Source organism: Eurosta solidaginis, chromosome 1, assembly GCF_040869045.1.
Source record: "Eurosta solidaginis isolate ZX-2024a chromosome 1, ASM4086904v1, whole genome shotgun sequence".
NCBI lineage: Eukaryota > Metazoa > Arthropoda > Insecta > Diptera > Tephritidae > Eurosta > Eurosta solidaginis.
Genome location: NC_090319.1, coordinates 273,699,187 through 273,719,607, shown reverse-complemented (window position 1 = coordinate 273,719,607; position 20,421 = coordinate 273,699,187). Strand labels below are relative to the sequence as shown.

The 20,421-nt window shown below is 38.9% G+C and overlaps 2 protein-coding genes across 6 annotated transcripts; one reads left to right on the top strand and one right to left on the bottom strand.

Moving 5' to 3' along the window:
* Positions 1-6,423: 6,423 nt before the first annotated feature.
* Droj2 (DnaJ heat shock protein family (Hsp40) member A4-like) lies at positions 6,424-10,637 on the top strand. 5 transcript variants are annotated; one of them, XM_067760813.1, is made up of 3 exons: positions 6,424-6,561; positions 8,796-9,998; positions 10,072-10,637. In XM_067760813.1, exons 2-3 carry the CDS (start codon positions 8,904-8,906, stop codon positions 10,183-10,185), a joined length of 1,209 nt encoding a protein of 402 aa, XP_067616914.1. In that variant the 5' UTR covers positions 6,424-6,561; positions 8,796-8,903; the 3' UTR covers positions 10,186-10,637. The 5 variants fall into 5 exon arrangements, with proteins under 5 accessions (XP_067616914.1, XP_067616918.1, XP_067616915.1 ...); XM_067760817.1 differs by having other exon boundaries at positions 6,462-6,561; positions 8,880-9,998; XM_067760814.1 differs by having other exon boundaries at positions 6,549-6,690.
* Positions 10,638-11,375: 738 nt separating this feature from the next.
* LOC137243160 (WD repeat-containing protein 36) lies at positions 11,376-17,404 on the bottom strand. Its single transcript, XM_067770512.1, has 5 exons — positions 16,511-17,404; positions 16,118-16,439; positions 15,800-16,054; positions 12,736-12,912; positions 11,376-12,663 (listed from the first exon to the last, which is right to left on the bottom strand). The coding sequence occupies exons 1-5, from the start codon at positions 17,339-17,341 to the stop codon at positions 11,441-11,443; spliced, it is 2,808 nt and encodes a 935-aa protein (XP_067626613.1). The 5' UTR covers positions 17,342-17,404; the 3' UTR covers positions 11,376-11,440.
* Positions 17,405-20,421: the final 3,017 nt, after the last annotated feature.

The following is a 20,421-nucleotide window of genomic DNA, read 5'->3' as shown; positions in this document are numbered from 1 at the left end:
TCTAATTCTAATACTAAGGAAGATGAACCTTTGATAAATATGAAGCTTAAAACAGAGTTATCAAAAAATGACGATGATGATAATGATGTTGATGCAAAGTCCAATGTTGAAAATGATGAAAATTATGAAACAGAATCTGAAAATAGTATGAGTGTGGATTATAACCTGAAGCAAAACTGTCATATCCGGTACGGCCAGAATTAGATGTTAAGAAAAGAGCCTACATAAAGAGGCTCAGTATATTTATGGAAAATTTATAATGAGAAAATGCCCAATGTATGTATTTCAATTAAATTCAGCACATTGTTGGAAAAAGCATCTAAACTTTATGCATCGTGTAGAGAAACCAGAACATTTACAATTTAAATATAACGAACGTGGTGCAAAATGTAAATTTTGTGATATTCAAGCAGCTACACCAAGCTTCAACAAATTATTGGACCATGAGATTTCTCATATGCCTAATAGTCATTATTTAAAATGTAAATTATGCGATTGGAAGACAAAAATACATTCAAGTATGAATTTTCATTTACGTGTACAACACGCTGAAACAATTGATGTAACAACGAATAGTTTAGAATTGAATGTTTGTCCATATTGTAATCACAATGGTATTTACGCAAACACTTAATACATCTTTTCTATGTTTAGAATGTGGTGAATAATTTAGAACAAATACAAGTTTACGTGTACACCACAAGATTTGAACGGAAATATCTTGAGGGTATGGTTACACCTATGTGGCATCTACAAGCTATTTATAATGACTAGTATGGAATGAATCCGGATATGGAAGAAAACGGAGGTGACGAAATGAATCACCATGCTTCTTTGGATTCTGGTGATACTCCTGACATGCTTCCTAATTTCCCTACGTCTGATGTTACTATACCTACCAAACTAATATGACTGCAAACTGATGAGCAACATTACCAGCGCAGGAAAAATAAGAACTTCAAAGCAAAGTTTCGGAAAGGGCACGACTATGAATAGACGTTAATGTATTTATATAGTTTATAAATATAAAAAATCACATCAGGGATGCACCTTAACGTTAAGCAAATCGTTTATTAAAAAATTTCCACCGTTTCCGTTGAAACACTTCGAAATATTATCGATAAAGAAATTATCAAGATAAAATGTATCTCGTTTTTAACCGAAACGAAAAGATTTCGTTAACGTTAAAAACGTTAACAAAAACGTGATACTTTATGTTTGAATTGTGCTGGCAATGCTATAGCCATGGTGAAGCCTTAAGGTGGTAAACAGCGAACGGGCATACACACACAAACTCCATGTAATTTGTTTGTGTAATTCGTTGGTGGTAATGTCAAAAATACTCTGAGAAATGTTCGTACTGTCAAAATACATGAGAAAAGTTGCAATCAGCTTGGCTAATGCTTTCACCTTTAATGACTCCGCCATCAATCACCTTTGACAGCATAGTTTGAAATTAATAGTCAACATAAACGATTTGATTTCGTTTTGATATGGCAGAAAACGAAACAAAATCATTTCGTTAATTTGACGTTCTTAACGTTAATAAACGAAACGAAATGACTTTGTTTCGTTTATTAACGTTAATTATCGTAACGAAATGATATCGGTTCGTTGGTTAAGCATGCCTGATTCACATATTTAAAGTTCGCTAGAGTAATAAGGCAATAATTTAAATTGTAAAAAAACATTGTATATATGAATAATTTATAATTAAATATTATCTGAACATAAAGGCATAGTGTACAAGTACAAGTGTGTTGACTAATCTGTCAAGCATTCTGACAGGCACTCGCTGGATTCGGCATGACAGCGAATTCAAAATGGATACCATTACCGAATGCGCCGAATGATTGAAAAATTGAAAAAGTCGAGACGATTGGTAGACAAAAATGTTGTCGTTGAGACCAAAAATGCGACTCTAGACCTGAGATTTCCATCAGGTGAGCGAGGCTGTTTGTAGTTTTGACGTTTATCGCTTAGTGAACACACTTGTATAGGTACACTATGCATAAAGGACGCGTTTCATTCATAGGAAAAGCGATTTGACAGAAGGTAACCGATACGGGTAACCGATAGGTCAGTTACCCGTGTTGTTGTTGTTGCATATGTTTTGGTTAGCGATAACGAAAACATAACTGATTAAGTAACTTAAAAATGTAAATAACATCGAGCGAGAAGGAATGTCGAAAAAACAATAGGTAAGAGCGAGAAAGCAAGTCACACGTACACTATTTTGAGAGAGCGCATGCGTTACCTTTTTCACGACAGCAATGTAAAAGTCATTAACACGATAATTGGTGAACAAGTTATTGGTGACGATTAAGTAATCGATTAGGGAAGGGGTACCTGTCTTGTAGGGTGATAGTTTTACCAATACACTGACACTTGTAATTGACAATGCTGATCCTGCGATGACGTAAACATTGATATTCAAATTTATGTATGTTCCTTTGTTCGCACACGCATGTTCGTATGTACCGAACGACAGCCTATAAACATGAAAAAGGACTCAAACTGGTAAAGCTTTGCACACCTGGTACAGAACAAAAGAACATACAGAAGACACTAACAGATATAAGAAGGAGACAAAAACTCACACGTACACAGTTGTTTACATCACATTTGCGCAAGTCCCTTTAAAGGTAAGGCCACATTAGGCTGCACTACGCAGCAATGCACTGCACTACAAAATATTCTCTGCATGTATTCTTATGAGGCAATTCACACCTAGCGTCAGCAGCACTGCGCGACCCGGCACAGCGCGGCAAATTTGATCTACTAGGCAAAGAAGCCGCGTTGGGAAGCGTCGCGCAGTGCTGCTGCCGCTAGATGTGAATTGCCTCATAAGAATACATGCAAAGAATTTTGCACCATCTTTTTTCAATCTGGGCAAAAGAGTGTGGAAGTCTCCTTCCTCGTATCTTGAGGATGAGATGTCTTGGACCCATAGCCACGACCTTTTTCTTTTCCTTTCCTCTTCTTCGCACAAAAATGAAATAATTACAGCTTCAAAAACTGTGTCGTCCATTTTGCAAACAAAAATAATCACAAACCTTTGACACAATGTGTCGCTCGATTGTCGCTTAATGTGAATTGCCAAAATATGTCGCTCTGTGAGGCGCCGCTGCCGCTACGTGTCGCGTAGCGAAATGTGCGCGTACCTTAAGTTTGTATAGAAAGTTAGTATGAGGCGCTGATCGTTAGGTTGACATTGTCGACAATCAGATGATAGTCATGTGATAGTCTGTATTCTTGTAGGGTGGTTGGCTATGGTATGGTTATGGTGTTAGCGTGGGTTGGATTTTATATAAGTTGCCACGATTTTCAAACTTTTGCTGATTTGTAGGGGTAGAGGGGGTCCTAAAATCACAAAATTATCATCCGCAACTCTAGGAAACTCTTAGTTTATGAAATATAAGCTTTTTATTTTCCAAATTTAGTAAAATTTCAACTTAAGTCATGCACTTAAAATTCGGGTCGCACATGTCGATAGCGGTATCAAAAGACGCGTATTTGCGTCAAGATTCAGAATCCGAAAGCAGAAACTACATTTTTTTTATCTCGTTTAAAAGTTATCTGCGGAAAACCCGTCGTTACTATTGTCGCTTTTTTCGTTGTTGCAATTAAACAAATGACGGTGGTGAATGGTGTTGCCAGCTCGGCAACAATATCTTTTTATCTTGGTAGAACATTATAAGAAGGTGGCACGTTGACATAAATGCAAACAAACATACACTATTAATGTATTTTGTTTTTGTAAAACACTTTTAATAATTGTAGTCTAATATTATTTGGGGTGCTGCGCAGAAGGGTGTATTACGCAGAAGGACATCACCGTGGCGGTAGCCACGGTTATACCACACACCCGGACTTGGCATGGCGTAGCCCAGGGTTATTTTTTATAGGCGCGGCCGAAGGCCGCCTATGCAGACAGGTGTTCTACGCAGAATTACCATTGGCATCAGCATAAAAATCTCTATAAAGTCCAATTTTTTTTTTTTTTTTTTTTGACAAATGTATGTATTCTGCACTTGTTCCAATTAAATACATTAATTTCAAATTATTCAGAGAATTACAAAACAAAATACATTGATAGTGTATGTTTGTTTGCATTGATGTCGACGTGTCACCACCTTATAATCTTCTACCAAGTTAAAAAGATATTGTTGCGGAGCTGGCAACACTATTCACCACCTTCATTTGTTTTCGTTTGATTAATTGCAACTACGAAAAAAGCGACAATAGCCGTGTTTTTTAACACGCGCGTATACGTTTCGTTTGCGCGTGTAAAAAAAGGCGTATCTTCGCTTAGATCAGGGATGCACCTTAACGTTAAGCTAATCGTTTATCAAAAAATTTCCACCGTTTCCGTTGAAACACTTCGAAATATTATCGATAAAGAAATTATCAAGATAAATTGTATCTCGTTTTTAACCGAAACGAAAAGCTTTCGTTAACGTTAAAAACGTTAACAAAAACGTGATACTTTATGTTTGAATTGTGCTGGCAATGCTATAGCCATGGTGAAGCCGTAAGGTGGTAACAACGAGCGCACATACACACACAAACTCCATATTATTTGTTTGTGTAATTCGTTGGTGGTAATGTCAAAAACACTCTGAGAAATGTTCGTACTGTCAAAATTCATGAGAAAAGTTGCAATCAGCTTGGCTATTGCTTTCACCTTTAATGACTCCGCCATCAATCAGCTTTGCCAGTATAGTTTGAAATTAATAATGAACATAAACGATTTGATTCCGTTTCGATATGGCAGAAAACGAAACGAAATCATTTCGTTAATTTGACGTTTTTAACGTTAATAAACGAAACGAAATGACTTTGTTTCGTTTATTAACGTTAATTATCGTAACGAAATGATATCGGTTCGTTGGTTAAGCATGCCTGGCTTAGATAATGCTTAGGAGACCCATCTAGCGGCTGTGGTTAAATAACTAGCTACAGCAACAGGGTATACCGAAAAGCGGAGACGCAACGCTCTGATGGCCATAGGGTATAACATATAGCTGAATCAGTTGCGATGAATTGTGGACACACATAGAATACATAGAATTAGTGTAGAGGGTGACACAAAGACACATATTTCAGTTACATCTGAGTATAATGCGTATTGAGATTTAGTAGGAGAAAATTTATGCGCAGCAATTTCAGAGGTGTATTTATAGTTTGTCCCTTAGCATTCAATATAAAGTTTAAGCGTAAACGGATAAACGCGAGTTAAAAAACACGGCTAATAGTACCGACGGGTTTTCCGCGAATAACTTTTAAACGATATAAAAAATGTAGTTCTGCTTTCGGATTCTGAATCTTGACACAAATACGCGTCTTTTGATATCGCTATCGACATGTGCGACTTGAATTTTAAGTGCAGGACTTAAGTTGAAATTTTACTAAATTTGGAAATTAAAAGGCTTATATTTCATAAACTTAGGCAAGGTGCACACGAGGCTACGCGTCATAGACGCGTACAAGATATTTCATATAGCTACAATTTCTCTACGCCTCAAGATCTGCTACTTTCGATGGTCGCTACAAAAAGCAAACAATTATTGAAAAAAATAAAAAATTAAATTTCTTCAGCTATATCCGTCCCCGAAATCAAAGGAAAATAGGTATTAAACGTTGTTTGCATCCCCGTGCCTTTGTAAACTATGAACGGCAATTTTAAACCACCGCGGGCTAGAGAAAAGGGTGATTTCTAGTTTCCAACACTTTTTAGCCTTTTAAACGCTTCAACAATGTCTAACCATGCTGTTGTAGTGTTTAATACTCTTTTTCGCTTTGGTAATATACCTTTCACGCACTTTTATTAACTAAAGTAACATTTTTTAACAAATTACACAAATTTGCATACAAAAAAATGTAAACAAACATCTTGTTCTTCCTTTTTTTCAAGCGTACGTACGCTCAGCGACCAACATTGATGTACGCTTAGCTACACGAAAATTTCATGCTTTGTCGCTTTCATGCAGCTGACGCCTCGTATGCAACTCTCCATTCAAATACATGTGTTCGGCATCAAAGCGTACAAATTTTGCCTGCAGCGTCTATGACGCGTAGCCTCGTGTGCACCTTGCCTAAGAGTTTCCTAGAGTTGCGGATGATAATTTTGTGATTTTTAGGACCCCCGCCACCCCTCGAAAAAAAGAAAAGTTGGAAAATCGTGGCACCTTATTCTAAATATTCCCCGTTAGCGTTATGGTATAGCACCGCTAATCGATTACATTGATATCCATAAGGTAGGTTCGCCCGGCTGTTTTATCTGGTTATGGTGTTGTGGTTATATGTCACCATTAATTGGCCCATAAGGAAGTTTAATTTGTCCTTAAAATCTGCCCCATAGTTATGATAGTTGAGTAACGATAAACGTTAGTAATATATCGGTATTGCACTGCATTATCATCATACACGTTTCTATTCTAGAAATTTCAATCGTCTGATTTTTTGTCATTTCATTTGCTGAAAACCGAAAGCGACATTCATTTGAAGTTTCTGCAAGTCGGAGGTTTATCTTGATCGCAGTGTGACCACGTTTCTATTGTGAGTTTAAGAATTAATTATTAGTGTTTACAGAAGATTTATCAATTGCGAATAACTAGAGAACGGTTATATTAACAATATTTGAAGGAATCTTTTGCATTTTGCACTCGGTACCCAAAAAAGGTCAAGGTAGGTGAATGGTGGGAGTCTTGCGTACTTAAACAAATTGCTAATACTATAGACGAAAGCGTCGATCGAAAAAGGGGAACTACGAGGGGCAAATTCATATTTCCATAATTAAATTCTAGAAGGTAATTTTCATCAGATTTGTATGCATAAGTTGTGTGTGCGTACTTGCATTATAGGCGTTGGAGATAGGTATATATTTATATAATATGACAAATGTATGTATACAAAACGTAGAGGTTGATCCATAGAGCCTTTTTCTGCAGTATTTAATTGAGCTTTATATTATAGAAATTAGAAAAATATACGCTTTTAATCTAGAAAATGTATAGCGAGTTGGCGTCCAAAATTCGGCAAAATCTAAAATTCGGCTGGAACGAAGCAACGAGGAAAGAAAAATCGATTCTGTTGCAGTGCATAACAATCGAAGTATGTATTCGTAGTTCGTCGGTTGAGTCTGTTCGTGTATCCATGTTAAATAAATTTTACTTCCTCATATTCGTTACTTTGATATGCACTTTTTCCCCCCACAACTCGGTTCATAAATAATCAACATATGTAGCTATGTATACATATTTAGTTTTTCTGGATATTTCGTAACTAAAAAATTGGAAACATTTGCTGAGTTTTATTTAAAATATGACCCCAACACTTTTGCATATGTGTGGGAGAATAAGGCATGAGCAATAGTATGCAAATTTCGTATCTACCTATTAATGAAGATAGTGGCTGGAGTGATACCTTCCTGGGTTGGTGCAAATGTAGAGAAAGTTCATGCTGGAATTATACTGAAAATACCTGAATATATACATGCATAGATTAACTCAAACAATTGATAAATGTAATCGTTTTCGGCAATAAAAGTTAGGATAAAGTAAATATATGTACATCTGTAGATGGTTGCGTGGTATATAATTGGGGTTACACTGAAATAACAGCACTTGGTCGGGAAAAAAATCCCTAGTCGCTCCGGTACGAAGAATCGGGTGCCAAGGTTAATACAACAACAACAGTAAGAAAATTGCACATGCAATATTTCCTCTGATATTTCTAGGGCGGTTTTTTTGTTGCTATCTTAACAAATACTTCAGTGGCTTAAGGCGCTAAAAATATTTCATAAGGCATACTTGACATAAGAGTGGCGACTAAAATCCATAGACCCAGGGTTGGAAGGGCAAGACATCGGCCCTGAAGCAGAAGGTGGTAATACCGACGTGTGATAGATTAATTTCCGGCAAAGGGCTGCCCATATTCCCAACACCCCATTATACTCTCATTCTCTTTTAACATTAGGAAATTATTTGTAGGAACGTTAGTTACCCAAGGCCCGGGTTTTCAGTGTAAGTTTAAACTACGATTAAAGTTGACTAGAGTTTGCCCTGTTGTTGTAGCGATGTTACTCGCCGAAGGCTTTGGGGAGTGTTATCGATGTGATGGTCCTTTGAAGGGTACAGTTCCGGTACGCTCCGGTTACACAGCAGCATTCAGGTGCTAGCCCGACCATCTCTGGAAAATTTATAAGGCCACATTAAACCTTGAGTTCCATGAGGAGCTTGGGGTTGCCAGAGCCTCGTCTGTTAGTGAAACGGATTCGCCGCTCGAAGGTGAGGTTAACAATTGGGTTGGAGAAGCTATATATTGCGCTACACAACCCCTTGAATCCCTTGGCCTGTCACTTTGGCCACGAACTGAGGTGAGCAGTACAATTTTATGTTAATTTAGCAAGCAAACTCTAAACAACTTTAACTGAACTTTAAACTAGCTGGTCTTAGTATTTTGATAATTAGGTGCTATGTTGATACAAAACGCGATATTTTCTCAGTGTTTCTCGCGTCGTGCTCCAAAATACAAGATACAATTATTGTTATCTAATATTTATCTAACTCCAGTGTTGGGTTGGGCCTTTGTACTAAATCCAGTGTTTGATTTTTGTGGGAAACCAATTTGTAGCATTCGACTTTTACATCAATCAAATTCTTGAGTTTAGATTTACAAAAACAATTGAATCTCAATGTAAATGAATTGGATTTTCCAAAAAAAAAATTTTTATTTCACCCCTCACTATCTTCAAATACATATATTTTCGTTTATTTATCTTCACTATTCAGGTCGTACATTTTCGTCTTTGTACATTTTGGGGAGCTGTGAATTAGCAACTACTTATATATCTATCTAAATATATAAATTCATAGGCCGTCGAAGAACAACAGAAGAATATGGTTAAAGAAACTGGTTATTATGACCTATTGGGGGTTAAACCCGACGCCTCCAGTGATGAGCTAAAGAAAGCTTACAGAAAGTTGGCACTGAAATATCATCCCGACAAAAATCCAAATGAGGGTGAACGTTTTAAGGCTATCTCACAGGCGTATGAGGTGCTGTCAGATCGTGAGAAGCGACAGATTTACGATGAAGGCGGCGAAGCGGCGATCAAGAAAGGCGGTGCTGACACGAGTGACTTCCGTAGCCCCATGGACTTCTTTGAGAAATTCTTTGGAGCTGGTTTTGGAGGTGGTGGTCGTCGACGTGAGCGTCGTGGTAAGGATGTTGTACATCAAATGTCTGTACAGTTGGAAGAATTGTACAATGGTGCCACACGCAAGTTGGCTTTACAGAAAAATGTGATTTGCGATAAATGCGAGGGACGTGGTGGCAAAAAGGGTGCTATTGAAAAATGTATGCAATGTCGCGGTAGTGGTGTAGAGACACGTGTACAACAAATCGGACCCGGTTTAGTGCAACATACAGAACAAGTGTGCCGCAAATGTATGGGTACAGGTGAGATGATATCTGAGAAGGATCGCTGTAAACAATGTAATGGACGCAAAACCATAAGGGAACGTAAAGTATTGGAAGTACATATAGAGAAAGGTATGCGTGATGGGCAGAAAATCGTATTTAATGGTGAGGGGGATCATGAACCCGATTCACAACCCGGTGACATTATTATATTACTTGATGAGAAAGAACATTCGACATATGTGCATGCTGGCACTGATTTAATGATGAAAATGCCAATACAATTGGTAGAAGCACTTTGTGGATTCGAACGTGTTATTAAGACCTTGGATGATCGCGATCTTGTTGTGCGTTCAAAGCCTGGTGAGGTGGTTAAACATGAAATGACAAAATGTATTATGGATGAAGGTATGCCGCTGTATAAAAATCCATTGGAGAAGGGTCGCTTGATTATACAATTTGAAGTTATCTTCCCCACCAATATTCCACTCACAGTTATTCCAACCCTAGAACAATGTTTACCTCCAAGACCAGAGGTAACTATACCAGTTGATGCAGAAACGGTGGAATTGGTGAGTATTACGTAAAATATTCACATCGCTTATAAATCACTAATATTATTGTCTATACGTTCTACTATTACAGGAGGAATTCGATCCCAAACAGCGCCGCCAGCAGCAAAATCAACGCATGGCGTACGATGAAGATGACCGTGGCTATGAACAAGGACCCAGAATAGAACAATGCTCTTCAAGTTAAGCGCATATCAATAACCCCAACATTCATATACAACAAAAAAAAATCTTAATTGTTTAATCAATCCTATACAAATAAGCCGTGAACATAACACTTATCTTCATAATAGCTAAATTTTTAATAAGCATACCAGGAAATATTTCACCAAAAACTGATTACCACAAATACCCAAACAATGGATTGGTGTCTACGCTTGTTTGCCACAACAATAACAAGAAGCCTATACAAATCTCGCAAACTGAGCATAATATGTTTAGAAAATCAAATTGTAATACATAGGCATTATTAAAACGCACTTCTTTCTAAAAGTCGTGTGACGCAATTGTACTACTAATTAAAGCGAATAATTCAAGGCTATTCAATTTCACCCTATAGACTAAAAATTAGAAATTCAAACTAAACTAATTATTAAAATGGCTAATTTAACGGCAAATATATTAAAAAATAATAGTTTATTTTTGATTTATTTATTTGTAAGAAGCGGCAGTGCGTCTCCAACTCAAACTCTTAATGTTGTTGTTGTTGTTATTGTTGGTGTTGTTGTTGTATTAACGAGAAAGACTCGCCGAAGGCTTTGGGGAGTGTTATCGATATTGATGGTCCTTCGCCGGATATACATAGATCCGGTACGTTCCGGTAACAAAGCACCATTAAGGTAAGCCCGATCATTTCGGGAACGATTTATATGACCAAATTAAACCTTCAAGGCCATCCCTCCTGCCCCACCCCCCTAGTTCCATGACGAGCTTGGGATCACCAGAGCTTCGTCTGTTAATGAAACAGGATGCGCTGCGGGTAGGTGAGGTTGACAATTGGTTGTCAAACTCTTAAAATTTTTCTTCACCGATCTGCGTAGTACACATCTGATACGTACCAAAAATCTTTGGCCTATTGAAAGAGTTTTTGACCCTACATACACTGATTACTTGAATTTTCTATACTCAAGTTTTCTATACTAAGATAAGATAACTGTCTGATAACTATAATGTTATAGGAGGGCTTAGGAACTACTGGAGAAACAGCGTTATCAAATATGTTTGTTTTGGTCACATCTGTGTGCGCAATCGCAGTCTGGAGTAAACCCTTGCTTTACTATGTAAATATTCAAGAGCCATGCCAATAACCTCAAATATGTCTGCATTTTGTTGTGGGCATAATCATTTTCTAAAACCATAAACAAAAACAAAATCATGTAATGTTTTAAAATAGTTATAAATGTTCTCAAATATTATAGCTAAATACATGATTATTTTAATATTTATACAAAATTTCGCAATGCCGTCACCACACCAAGTCCGAATAACATTTTTCCTTCGATGACTTTCCATCTTTCCTCTTGCAATTCAGATACTCTCGTCAAGACTTCCATAACTTTATCAGAATCAAGTAAATCCATGCCATAAACACGTAGGAATACACTCAAGTAAGCTTGTGCTAATTCAAAATCAGTGTTTGTCTTGAACATATATTCAAGTGTATGTAAAAAAGCGACCATCACACGTTCAGAGCCCCCGCCGGTTGGATGTAGTGATTTAATTTCAAAATCAATCATGGATGGTCCCAGCTTCTTCAGATGATCAGCGCATTGAACATAATTTTGGCTGTTGGCTGTTTCATGAAGCATTTTACCAAAATCTGTTAATGTAATGAGGCCGTCAGCGCCAGATTGTAATACTCGTGTAGCATCATTATCCTCAGCGTTTCCATTTGCTTGGGTAATATCGAACTTCACATCCAAACCAGCTACTGTTGGTAAGAAGAATGGCGCTTGTTTAGGTGTTTTCGGTGATGCTTTTGGTTTGTTACGTTTCTTAATTAATTCAAGATCTAACAGATTTTGCCAACGTGATGCTGCAGCACCAGAAAGTGTAATTAAATTACTATCAAGTTGTGGTGGCGAAACATATGTTGTATTAATTTCTGGTCCCACTTCATTATCACTCATATTGGCATCGTTGTCATCATTATCGTGTTCACCTTCATTTAGTGTAACATTTTCAATTAAGTCAGCTACATCCAACTCATCGCTAGCACTAATCGGCAAGCCAACAGCTGGCGCTAAACTGTACGGATTGATAGAGCGCAATGTTATTTGATTGAAGAGCATCTTATTAGCCCATAAATATATACCCAAATAATTAACATGAGCTGTTGCTAGAAAATCACCATTTGGTGACATGCTAAGTGAAATACATGGGCGGTCAACTTTGAAGTGATCAATCATGTATGATGATGGTATGTCCCACACTTTGATAGTAGAGTCCATGCTTGCCGTAATAAGCCAACGACTATCTGGACTAAATGTCATATCATTCAATATGGCTATATGACCTTCGAACTTGCGAACAATCACACGTGTGTCTACATCTACAATATGTACAGCGAAGTTGACCAGAGCCACAGCGAGCATAGCACTTTCGCGATGTAAGCGCATTAGAGAAATACCATCCGTAAATTTGAGGCATTTAATATATTTGGCGTCTGAAAAGTGTAAAACGATCAAATATACATAAATGTAAATGTAATTGAAAAAGTAAGATTTCGATTGCATACCTTTATCTTTGAATGGCCAAAACTTAAGTAAACCTTCGCCACATCCAGAGATAACAAATTGATTTAAAATATCTGAAACTACACCACGTACGGCTGTCTTATGAGCGGGTGCACCATAGCTTGTTCGATGCAGGCCACTTTGAATGTTAAAGCGTTCGACGTCGCCGTTTGAATAACCTATTTGTGAATAAGGCGTAGAGTTTAGCCATAGACAATTGAGAATTTGCTTGATATCAGTGTACCCAACAAATCCCTCGATAGTGCTTATCCCTAAGAAGTTATATAGAAAGTCGCAGGAACTAATTGTAGGATATGTTTCAGGGCTGTAGTTTGGCTAGTACCTCAGGATGCTAGTTCCAGCACCTTCAACACTCTAAAACCTTAGGCGATTGTCTTCATCGCTACAACGACAACAAAACATAGCCTGCAGAAGTTACCGTCAACAAACTACTACGCCTCATGGAATCAGAAGGCCACCAAGTGATCGCGTATGCAGATGACATCCGCGTTACCATGCGGGGGAAATTTCCGCAAACTCTTTGCAAATTAATGGAAGGGGCACTATCCAAAATTTCGCACAGGGCCACAGCCACAGGTTTGGAAGTCAACCCGGATAAAACCGAGCTTGTCCTCTTCACGAGGAGGTACAAAGTACCAAATCTAACACCGCCAAGAACTGGGGGTACGTTTTTAGCGTTTAGCGATCAAGTCAAGTATTTGGGAGTCATTCCGGATAGGAAGCTATTATGGAGTGACCATATAATGGAGCGATCCAAGAAGGCAGCAGCAGCGCTGTTCACCTGCGAGAGGGAAATTGGCACCTCCTGGGGGTTCTCCCCTAAGGTGGTCTACTGGATTTACACAGCCATTGTGCGCCCGATTCTTCCTTATGGTGCTTTGGTCTGGTGGCCTGCACTAGCTAAAAGTACCTATCTTAAAATGTTTCAAAGGTGCAACGGAGTTCGGAGCTCTGCATTACCGGGGCTCTCGGCTCCACTCCGTCTGAAGCACTCAACACAATGCTATACCTTCCACCTCTTGACCTGGTGGCGAAGGAAATCGCGGTCATCGCCGCTCTACGCATAAGGGAAACAGGTCTCTGGTCAAATGGATCTAGTGGACACTCAACAATCCTGAGCACGAACGCCCCAGTCCCAATACCGGTACGCACTGACTACTGCACGCCAAAGAACGTTTTCGTTAAAAACTATAGTATATATATACCATCGCGACATGACTGGAATACCAGATAACATACGGTACCGGGTGCCATCAACATATTTACGGATGGTTCTAAGCTTGACGGGAAGGTGGGAGCAGGCCTCTTTCACCTGATTTGGATTTAGAGGTCTCTTTTCGCCTACCAGATCACTGTATTGTTTACCAAGCGGAAATGCTGGCAATACACAGGGCTGTGAATCATCTGGGGTCTATGCCTAAAGCCCCCATTACTGATACTTAGCATAGACTTGACTTGGCTTGGCGTAAACTTGGCAACTTAGCCACGATTATACTCCACTTGGCGCATAAAATCTGGCATTATAATCAGCGTTGAAATTTATTTTTAAATAAATGTCAATTTGTACGACAAAATGTCAAAATGAAATGGAAACAAACAAATGGCATCTCAAAATGTAAACGTCACTTAGAACTTACATAGAAAATCAAAATTCAACGGACTTCTAAGTCAAGTTAAGTTTTGAGTAATCAGTAACATGCAATGTTCATTTAACAGAACTGTAAGTGACAGTTCGCAAGCCAAGTCAAGTCTATGCTAAGTATCAGTAATGGAGCCTTAAGGATGGTAAACGGGTGGTTATTTTCTCAGACAGCCAGGCCGCATTAAAGGCCATGGGCTCATTCGTCGACAACGCAAAGTCGGTCACTGGAAGACGCAGATCTCTTAACGAGATGGCTCAGCAGAGCCCCTGATAAGGGTTCTAACAGGACATTGCTTAATAGGCACGCATGGTGCTAGAATGGGGGTAATGACCTTCGACTATTGTCGCAGCTGCAGATGTACAGAAGAGGAGGAGAGCGTCCAGCACCTGCTCTGTCATTTTCCAGCGCTTAATAGGCGTAAGTTGGTCATCCTTGGTAAACCTTTTCCACATGACCTTGCTGAGGTCTCTAGTTATGAAGTCAAGGCTCTAGCAAAATATATAAATTCCACTAAGTGGTGGGGTTAGGGGATCAGAATATACCCGCGGTAGGTATGCCTGTCGTAAGAGGCGACTAAAATACCAGATTCAAGGGGCTGTGTAGCGCAACCTTTCAGGTTGCCAGCGCAATATATAGCTTCTCCAAACCCAATTGTCAACCTCACCTATCCGCGGCGAATCCTGTTTCACTAACAGACGAGGCTCTGGCGACCCCAAGCTCCTCATGGAACTTGGAGGTAGGGAGGGAGGGAATGGCCTGAAGGTTTAATGTGGCCACATAAATCGTTCCCGAGATGGTCGGGCTAGCACCTTAATGGTGCTATGGCACCGGAGCGTACCGGATTTGTATCCGGCAAAGGACCATCACATCGATAACACTCCCCAAAGCCTTCGGGGAGCAACCTTATCGCTACAACAACAACAACAACAACAACGTCGTGGTGGGGAGGGAAGGGAGGTGTGGCCTGAAGGTTCAATGTGGCCATATAAATCGTTCCCGAGATGGTCGGGCCAGCACCTTAATGGTGCTGTGTTACCGGAGCGTATCGGATCTGTATCCGACAAAGGACCATCACATCGATAACACTCCCTAAAGCCTTCGGGGAGTAACCTAATCGCTACAACAACAACAACCAGCTTTAGGCACGGTAGAGGTCCTCTTTGAGGCCGTATGGGGTATTATAATGGGCCCATTGGCGGCCTAAGTAGTGAGCTGTTACCATAGTGTTCGGCTCAGCCCGCGCAACCTAACCTAACCTACGTTGATTAGGACGTACCGCGGGAATATTTAGAATTACTTGACATTTGGCGGTACAGGCGTCTTGGCTGACTTTTTTCCCACAGAGAGGGTTCCTCAGGAATTTACCCATCTAAAAGTATCGCTTGGCTTTCAAATAACTTACCAATAATGACAAAATTACAACAATGCGTTAATGCTACGCATGTAGTTGTGACACTGAAATCTTTCCGTTTCTTGATATGAAATTTTTCTGGTATCAAACGATGTTCACCCATACGATTTTTGTGAAAAGACCAAGTGGTTGTTTGTATTATGCCAACGTGTATAGCAGCAATGTTGTCCCATTCACGCTCACGTGTTGTCTCACTTGTAAATTCAATAATGGGTGGCATACGTAGAGTGTCCTCGTCGAAACGATCTAAAAAACAACGAAAATTATATCAATTAATATTTCCTAAAACCATGAAGATTAGCGTCTTACTTCGCTTTTTCGACAATTTCCTGTTGTAACTAGCCTTTCCCATGCTCTTATTTAATGATTCTGAAATTGTGCTAAATACGCGTAAAGCACTATCTTCGCCTGCCGACAATATTGAAGTGCCACTATTGCCATGATAGCGTATACATAGAGGTGGTCCCGTGTGACCCTCCCTAATGCGTAATAAACGTACGCCATTATCGGGCATATCGAATATCCATAACTTCATTGAGTTATCTGGTGATGAAGTAAAAATTAATGGCTCGTTACTAAAGCATATGGCAGTGCTAATTGTGTCATCATGCGCCTGCAGCTGTCCAGTTATCTATAAGTTATTAAAAACAAAATAATCAATATATATGTATCGTAATGAGAATACTGCACAGCGATCATTACCTTTTTGTCTTCCAAATTCCAAAATGCCATATGACCATTTGTACCTGCAGATGTCATTATTGGTGGTCCGTCTGTTCTAAACGTTATCTGCGATACTTCACCCCAATCTTGCTTGAATTTCATAAGCACCTCATCGAACTTAAGATTAAGCACAACAATTGTGCCATCTTGATGCCCCACAGCAGCAACATCCAATGCAGGTGCAGATTCAATACAAGTAACTTTGTTGCCCCATCCAGCAAAAGTGTATAGCAAACGATTTTCCTTAATATTCCAAATTTTCAACATACCCTGCTGGGAACCTAATATAATTTTGTTAAGATAAGCTGGTGGATGTGTTATGGCTGTGATTAAAAATTCATTTTTATTGAATTGCAATTCCAAATACACTTCCTCTTTAGCTACATCCCACACACGTAGCACATTAGCCCTATCCACGGCTATTATGTGTGGACCGAATGGCAGCAGCATATGTACGTCCTTTGTATGACCACGATATATGTGTCGTTGATGCTTGCCAGCTCGCCATGCATAAATACAACGATTACTAGCCGTGTATGTATGTACACGATCCATAGCTAGTGCTGTGATTTCATCTGGGTGAATTGGCCCGACATGCAACAAACGGAAATGGCTGGCTGTATATGTTTGGAAGGTACGACCAATGCATGTGGTAATCAAGGTGTCCTTACGCCTTCGTACATAGCGCACAGCTGCTGGAATGTTATTACTAACATAACCAAGTGCTCGATTTTGGCGAAAGATTACACTACTATTTGGTAGACTTTGTGCTATCTGCCCTTTCGATTTTATTTCGGCTGTGTTGGTCATTTTTGAGCTCGTTTGAAGTAATTTCAGTCACCAAATGTTTACAAATTTTGACGTTTATAAAAAGCATGTGCTCCGATTGTTTAGTTATCGATTGATTGAATTACATTGGTTTGTATGTCGATTTTCTTTGCAGCAGTAATCGAACATAATTCTACAGTGGGCGATTTCTGTTTCCTTTTATATTTCGTATCGAAATTTTTTTGTTGCCAAATATCAGAGATGTAAAAAGATTGAATCAATTGAGTGTGCATTCTCTCAGCATTCTTTTAAAATTTTGTGATTTTTTGGTTGCATATTATAAATCTCCATTCCTGAATGGCTTAAAATACTTTAACTCAAAGCTAAAGTGTGTGATTGAATGGTAAAATATAATTCAATATAGAGTGTGAATGTAAGAACCATTCCCAATCTTTAATGAATGTAAACTTGAAATGAATGCACACTTTTTTCCATTCAGTACTAAATACTTTTTCCCCAAGGTTATTTTTTGTATACTTTCATTGCCATCAGATATGTTAAATCAATTTAGGAGTTGGGTGCAAAAAAGGCGTAAAATTGGTCAATAGCAAAAATAGCCCCTTATAATTATTCATGTAGTTTAATATTTAAGAATTCATGAGCTTAACGCCGGCTTATAATTATTGAATATGAATTATTATGTTTGTTTAAGAGCAACTGAAAAGAAAGAAGCATTTACTGGTATATTGCGACGGTACCATTTCGAAAACAAACAAACAAGTAGTTAATTATAGACCAAGTCTTAAAGATCATTTTCATGGTGTCCGAACATAAGACATACAATAAATAGTATTTCATAGCATTGTGAATGATGACAAAGTGTGATCACTTATCTGTCAACTGCCTGACAGGCTGTTCAATATTGCTACTTTTCAGCGTTTTGACAGACTGTTCAATATGGCGGCGCCTATCTTCAGCGGGTGATAGAAAGAGATACAGAATGAGATAGCGATAGTCAAATACGAATCAGGTGATCCAATCACTTTGGAATTTGGCGTCTATGCAGAAGTGATCACACTTTGTCATCATTCACAATGCTTCATAGCAGATTTTGTATACTTCGTAATTGGGTTGATTTTTTTTAATTAATCGTGTGAGATCAAAAAATGTTAGGCTCTTGTGTATTGATTGGTTTCCTTTTTAGGTAAATCTCGCGGATAACTCGCTTACATAAAACCATAGGGCTCTTGATTATATCAAGTATTCAAAAGGCATAAATATATAGTCGAATTTGGCTGAAACTGCGCAGACAATCTATTGCTTTCTTGCTATATGTCAAAATGTTACTAATTATTTTGCTATTGTTGTAAAATGGATTTTGTAAATGAACACATTGTGCATTGACCAAATAGAGTAAATTGTGGATATTTTTTGACGATAATGTAACAAAAACAGATACTTCAGCTTAAGTCATTTAAATACATCAAAGTACATAGGTCCATCGGCGATTTCGTTAGAGCTTCATAATTCCGAGAATTTCGATAAACATATGTCTATTTCCATGGCATCGTCCTACGGTGATTCAAGCCTTTTCTATTCACCTGATTCACCTGGTGCACATGTTCGACCAAGCGGTTAAAGCGTGGGTTCAAGCGCGGGGCTGTAAAGTGTCGAAGATTATGTGTAGGTCTTACAACCTTAGACTAACAAAGTTGCTTCTATCATTAAAAAGAGAGGACTGTAGACTCATTTCGGGTATTCTGACTGGACACTGCCTTCTGGCGTCACATGCCTTTAAATTAGGCGTAGTCAGTGATAGCAGATGTAGAAAGTGCGGGTTGGAGCAGGAAACGATCGAGCATGTTCTGTGCTCGTGCCCTGCACTTGCCAGGCTAAGGCTCCAGCTATTAGGAGTGATACAGCTGTCAGACCTAAAAGCAGAAAGTGGCTTGAGTCCTAGAAAGCTTCTAGTATTTGCCAAGAGGACGGAGTTATTTTATAACATAGGTCCTGGTTTTTGATAGGGTTATTCAGTTTGGTCGTTAAAACAAACTTCTGGTAACACTACGGACTCAATCAGTTTATGCGAGGTCCTCATGGACCGGCCAGTTTAACCTAACCTAACCTACCCTGGACCGCTCCGAAACCGTGGTGAGATCCATCGTGTTTTTGCACAGAACACCTTTCTGAATTGGTGGCCTTTGACCGCGATTAAAAATACATTGGTTTGGAGATCAAAACGGCATCCGCGCAAAACAATTTGTTTTTTGGGTACAACAAAATCATCAAAATTACAGCAACCACATGTATATTTTAAATTTTTTTTGCAATTTCTTTTCTCTTGACAGAGGCAAAACTTTTAGCTTCCGTTTTCAGATTCGTGATCCTGGGTCCAAAACGCGTCAAACGTACACCGCGTGGTAAGAGTATGATGTCGTATAGAATTACCCATGAGCCGTAATTGCAACGTTGTTTGAAAAATGGTCTAGAATTTTACCGAAAAATATACATGAAGCAGAGAACAAAACTGCCGACCTTACTTTCAAAAGCATGTGTTCACACACGGCACGCTCGAGAATGGGATTTCCTCTACATTCCGGGAAAACTTTATATCGACACTGACACAGGTTGGCCTGGTCCGGATATGTGTGAGCAAGCCTCTAAGAAACACATGATTATTGAACGTCAAAATATTTCCCAGTAAATAGTCAGCAAATATATTCGCATCGATATCGCAACTTATATCATGTTTAAATACGTACTCTTCCATAATAAATCCACTAAAGCTAATATACAGTTTGCATATGGCCCATTCTAACGAACTACACTGTATTAGCTGTAAATTTCATTGGTGGACTAAAGTACTCTCTCGGGAAATGAAAATCATGCTCTACAAGTCACTTATCGTACCCGTTCTGCTATATGTTGCAGAAGTATGGACCATGACAACATCAGATAAGGCGGCTCTGGGAGAGTTCGAGAGAAAAGTTTTTCCAAAGATTTATGGCCTTCTACACGTCGGCGACGGCGAGTACCGAAGAAGAGCTGTACGTGCTTTACGCAGACATCAGCATAGTCCAGCGGATAAAAAAATAAAACACAGCGGCTACGTTGGCTAGGTC